Genomic DNA, 6,000 nt, shown 5'->3' with positions numbered 1-6,000 from the left:
GCACAAATCGCTTAGGTCGAAAAACAACCATTCTATTTAAAATTTCAGAAACCGAATAAAGCTCCTAATATATAAGACAAAAGTAGCGTGATGACAGGGATGGGTGTAGCAATGACAGGGACGACTTCAGCGCTTCCGTTACGTCGCAGCAGCTCGAACGACAGAAGGAATTCCGTGTAACCAGAACATACAGAAAAGATTTTTTTTTTATATATCGTCAGCGGTGCTCCCTTGTCGCCTCCTCTTTGCCTTGTGGCCGCGCTCCCTAAAAGATACAGACACACACGCGCGCACACACCCCCACGCACGCAGCGCATCCGTTTCTGTTCTCCATTGACGTCATCATGTTTTCACGTGACATGGTGGAGGCCAACCAGCGGCTCGCGCAGCTTCTGCAATCTTTCACCAACTGCCTTGTTCACGGCCACCAAGGAGGAAAAAAAAACACCCTTCCGATTAAGCATTAAAGAGGAAACCCGAAGCTCGTCTTTGTCTTTGTTATTTACTGGATCGGTTCAAATAATAGTTTTATGATGGAGATAGACATGGCTAAACGGGCATTTTAACCATTTAATGGAGACAAAGTCGATTGGTGGAAGAAAAAGGAGTTAAAGGAGATCCTGTTTTTATGCTAATATAAAGCCTGGACAAGGATTACCTTTTTACGTATACCCGTTTTGTTTCTGTCACTGTCTCCTGTTTCTCTGTCTTTGTCTCTCCTTCCTTTTTGTTGTCCCCTTTCCCCATCCCCCCTCCCCTTTTTTTAGGCTGCACTTCTGTGGTAGTGGTGTTTGTTGCCGGATTATTCCTCGATCATTCACTCTCAGTAAAAACTGTATTTTATTCAATCACTACCACTCCTTTACGGTTGGGACTGGGTTTGCTGTCTGCTATGGATTTTGATAGCAGTTCGGGTGGAGGCGCTGATCTTCACAACAATCATAACCCACATCAGACAGACGAGAGCAAACCTCTGCTGGGAGAGATGTCTGCCCCTACACCGCCGGACGGGAATAAAATGGGAGCAGCTCCTTGTCGGAGAGCCTTGCTCCACTGCAATGGTATGAGGTACAAACTGCTGCAGGAAGGAGACATTCAGGTGTGTGTCATCAAGCACCCGAGGACCTTTCTCAGCAAGATTTTGACCTCCAAATTCTTGAGAAGATGGGAGCCCCACCACCTGACCCTTACAGATACTAGTCTGGCTTCAGCTACGGTAAGTCTAACTGACACTTTATTATTTGGCATTCCCTGTTTTTTCGCACATTGCTTTCAGTTACGCCGATTTCACGCTGAGCTGCGGGGCCGAAGTGATTGGTTGCGATGGCCTCGGAGTTCAGAAATGAAGTTGGTCTAGCGGTCCACAACGGACAACGGCTTTTCTGAGACATCAGGCGCCTCATATCGTTTAAGCTTTTTGTTATTTGCTTTTTAAAACGCTTTCATTTTCTAATAATACAGTTGCTGCCCAAATACATGAGCAAAGCACAAAACTAGAAGCTTTCCATAGTGTACGATGCAGATCAAACCCTGTAAAACAATATTTAAAAGAAGTCGCATACAGTACTGCGAGAATGCCAATTATTGTGTCTTTTTAAACTCCATTATCATAACAGATTAAACCCAATGTGGATTTCCTGTTCAGCTTATTAATACAAGACGAAAATCTTGACGTACATTTAACGGCATGGAGTTCGACTTGCGACAGTCAGCACTTTTTCCTTTTAATTGGTCATGAAGGGCATCATATGGATCCTCTCATGAAGGCTGGGGCACATGTATAGAACCTGACGTACGATCCAAACGGAAGATAAGAGATGTTGCAGTAGCGGCCTGTTTTAAGTGTAGATAAGAATATGCCTTTCGTTTAAAACAACAAGGCTTTCACTACTAGTGAAAACACTGTGAACACCGATTCATTCACTGATTGCACCCGATCATCAATGGGAATTCACTAGACCGTGTTCTGTACGACAGAAGAGTGAAAAAGTGGTATCAGCAGTCGTCCGTTCATTAGTCGCCAACCTGTAAAAAGAGGAAGTAGTATAGGTGTCGCTGAGCCATTTAGGATGCAGCTAAATACATTGGTTTTTGTGCTTTCTTTACTTCAATTCAATTTTCCTTTAAATTTAACATTTCATCTTTAATTTCAAACGATTGCTTACAACGATAACAGAAAATCTTAAATTTATGAAGTGCGAAATGTAAACATTTCGAATTTTGCCATATTCAGGCTTTTATTTAAAGGGTTACTCCTTCACATAAATGATTCTTGTTAGAGGCAGGGACAATAGAACTAAGGGGAATATTTAAGCTGAGAAGTAGTAGCGTTAAAATTCATTTTTATTTTGTATGTCGTCTTTTTTAGTAACATTACTTGTGCATTTCAGCAGTTGTTTGGTAGTACAGTCCAATCATCAGGTCAAAGCCAAAATTGTACATAAGAAAAGGGAGATAAAGTTTCATTGCAAAAATTATATTTTTTAGGGGTGGGTCTCTAACTTCATAGTTGTGCGAATGATGATCAGTGAAAAACAATTTGTACAGAAGTGGATTTTACTGAAGGGTTGCAAGAACTTCCTGGAAAGAAACCGTGTACACAAGTGTGAACGTATTTGCCTACGTACTACCTGTAATACCCCAAGTATGTGCAGCATCATCAGTTTTTATTAAATGCATAATATACCATGTTTAATTTTGTGCGTAAATGAAGACTTTCTTCCTTTCATTTGCGGTAAATGCGTAGAAAAGCGCCATCATACGTATCCACGCATCAATCAATTCTTGAACCCGCCTAATAACGTACAGGGTCCGGACTATAGCAAGCCGCCTTCTTATTTAGTGTATGGATCAGATTCTCTTTTTGTACTTTAAATAGTCAGAACAACTTGTAATTATGAGTAGTCAAAGTAGGACACGGATGATAAAACGGATTGCTGCAGAAACTAATCTTGGTTTATTGTACAAATATATATAATCCTCCCTGAAAAATGTGAAAAGTAAAATATTTATCACGTAAACAATAGTTCTGCATAAACGATTCAATTTCGAACATTAATACACATAACTCCATAATGTATATACAGTCTAGTAATAATCTCTTATGAAATCAGGTTTAGAAGTTAATTATTAAGGGAGACAAGTAAAATGGAACTTTTTTTACGTTTATTTCATGTTTTCCAATTTTTGAAAAAAATCTTTTTGGGTACACGATTTTAATACTTTTCAAACAGAACTGTTCAGGAACATATAAAATGCATGTATTTAAGCAGAAGGTGTACGAGATGCCTGGTGAATGTTATTTATGTAATCTATTTTGTGCTTGCCGTTTTATTTACATTTATGACAGCTGAAAGGTCAGTCTTTTATGTTGCATAGTTAACCCGGACAGCAAACAGGAATACGACGTGTTCCTCGTCAATTTAAGCAACATTCGGCGAGATGAGTGAGTTGATCGCAATATAATGTTGCAGCTGGTGTGTGGGCTCCTCAACTGAGTTCAAGTTTGAAACAACAAAACTTGGAGGGCTTACAGAAAACCACTATGTTGTTTAGTTCAGGGACATATCAAAGCAGCGTTTTGCGATTTTGTTTTCCAGGTAAAAAACCTACAAGTTAGACTGCATAGTTCTTCTTGACAGTGTGGACGATTTAGTTTCTATAAATGAAAGTTTAACAGTGATTCCTGCTTTTTGGTAATTTCATTTCTTTGTTTCCATTAATGTTAGTTTGATATTGGCTTTCATGTATTGGGCTAGGACTGAATTGCTCCATGCTCAAAGTTTGTGACTGTCATATTCTCAAATGGGTATAGGTTAGGAATGGATAGCTGGTTGATGACATTTTAAATATCTTCTTCAGTCTTTGGTATCTGGCTTCACCTGTATATTGATATTTTGAGGCGAAGAGAACTGTCAGCTTAACTTAAGTATTTACTTAAATGCTAAATGCCTGGTTTTAAATGGATCGGTAAGACTACACTGGCCCAATATAAGTGATCATGGATGTGTAATTGTGTGTGTGTAAGTAAGTGTAAAAATCTGCCCCATGGTGGACTGGAGACCGCTCCATGATTGGCTTCTGTCTTTTCTCCAGTGGTGCTAGTTGTGGCTCCAGCACTTTGTGAACATATGTTAAACACATACGTAAAATTATTGTATTAATTATTGTACATTTTTGTTTTACCTCTTATTCCCAAGCAAATGTTAAACCAATTTATATGTACCTAGTTTATTGCTTACAGAATTCTTGCTGATGCTGTCTCTTATTTACTTACTATTTCTGTCCATCAAAGGAGGATGAGCTCCTTGTTACTCCTTAAAAGTGCGGGTTATATTGTTTGTTGAAATTATCAGTTTGAACTGTATTTTTCTGAAAGGCTGTTAATTTTAAAGTATTATCTGTGTAACATATATTAACTCTTTAGTCCATAAAACAATCTACCCTATAGGTAGTTAAAAACATCACCCACACTGTAAATGTTAAAACTTAATGGAGTCTCATCCAGCATTCTTATTCAAACCCACTTAAATCCAATAACTGGAAGGTAAGTCATCCAGCTAATCATTTTCTCACATTTACTTATCCAGTTCAGAATTATGAGTGACCAGTGCCAATTCCAGCATCACTGCTTGCAATAGAGAAGCCATCCCTGAACGCAGCATCACTGCTTAAAATACGTATCAATTTTAATAAAGAAGGCATAGTTTGTTTTAATACATTTCTAAAAGCTCACAGTTTTACAGTAATGATATTTTGTTGCACATTAAAATTCAAATTTGGAAGTTTTCAGTTAAAGTATCTACTAATAATCAGATATAGGAAGTTTATAAAATGATCTTTTGCATAAACCTTACAGTAACAAACAGAATTCTTTATTTAGTATGAATGATTTCCAGTAATCAAAGGTGTACTTTTTCACAATTAAAACAAAAAGAACATCGCTTGTGTAATATTTTACAAGGAAATGCATTGTTAAATGAATTAATACATTTCTTTCACATTTTCCTTATATTTGTCCTTAATCTATTTAAGATCATCCATCCAAATATTTTAAGTTGGAGATCTCTTAAATTATAGCGTTGTTTCTTGCTATGCATTTCTCTACTTTGTCATTATCAGTCATATGTAGCATATTTCCAGGAGATGGGGCTACTTGTATTTTAGGCCAGTGTGGCACTTTGTTGTTTAATTTTATGTTTCTCTTTCACCAGTAGTTATGGTTTAACCCCATGTAAAATCCTACAGTCAAATGAAATAAATTCAAGAATACCGTTTTGTAAGAAAACTATTATATAGGATTGTTCAAACCTCATAACTATGGTAGGACTACAGATTTTCAAATTGGGTAATTGATTTGCTTTTTGGGAGGTAGTTTGTTTCATTTTTATATTTGTATTGCCTGGTTTTGTCAGTTTCTGCCCACCATGTTTACTGTCATAGGTCAGAATAGTAATGCAGTGGTTTCTGATTCTGCTTTACTGCTCAAGGGCACTAGATTTGCATCTTGACACCACCACTATCACTTTGGGTTTGTGTGTTCGTCTTGTGTTCATTTGGATTCCTACTATTATCCTGGATTTCCTCTCGCACAATGACATGCGTGTTAGTTGAAATTTCTCTCATATAAAGCAAATGTTCCTTCCAAGGATATGGGCTCCAATCTTGTGGAAGGTTTAAAAAATTAATAGATATTTACCATTAAACAAGTTAGGAATAGGGAATAATATACTGTATATAATGAGAAAATAGAAGTCAGTAGTCTTTTCAAAGTCATGTTTCTAAAAATCATATAAATAAATGTGAGGTAACAATTTTTGAAAATTATCCAGTATTTTCTGTAAATTTTCCACTTATTTAATTTACAGTGTAATAATTGTAAATTTTAAATGTGGAAAGAATTGTGTGAATCAAAGCATCATTGCATAAGTGAAAGAAAGCTTGTTTTGTATACAGAAATACTATGATTTCTGTTTTATAAAATTTCCATCAGTTACATCT

At 36.9% G+C, this 6,000-nt stretch overlaps 1 protein-coding gene across 5 annotated transcripts in view; it reads left to right on the top strand.

Annotated features, from left to right (window-relative positions):
• Positions 1-374: 374 nt before the first annotated feature.
• The window catches only part of LOC120535554 (c-Maf inducing protein), a 181,646-nt gene continuing 176,020 nt past the window's right edge, over positions 375-6,000 (top strand). For 2 of the 5 annotated variants that reach the window (XM_039763479.1, XM_039763475.1), the window contains exon 1: positions 376-1,216. In XM_039763479.1, the coding sequence (XP_039619413.1) occupies positions 893-1,216 (324 nt within the window). In that variant the 5' untranslated portion in view covers positions 376-892. Of the gene's footprint in view, positions 1,217-6,000 lie in introns of all 5 variants that reach the window. The other 3 variants (XM_039763476.1, XM_039763477.1, XM_039763480.1) reach the window with 3 other exon arrangements.

Source organism: Polypterus senegalus, chromosome 9, assembly GCF_016835505.1.
Source record: "Polypterus senegalus isolate Bchr_013 chromosome 9, ASM1683550v1, whole genome shotgun sequence".
Taxonomy (NCBI): domain Eukaryota; kingdom Metazoa; phylum Chordata; class Cladistia; order Polypteriformes; family Polypteridae; genus Polypterus; species Polypterus senegalus.
This window is presented reverse-complemented; position numbering and strand designations above follow the sequence as displayed.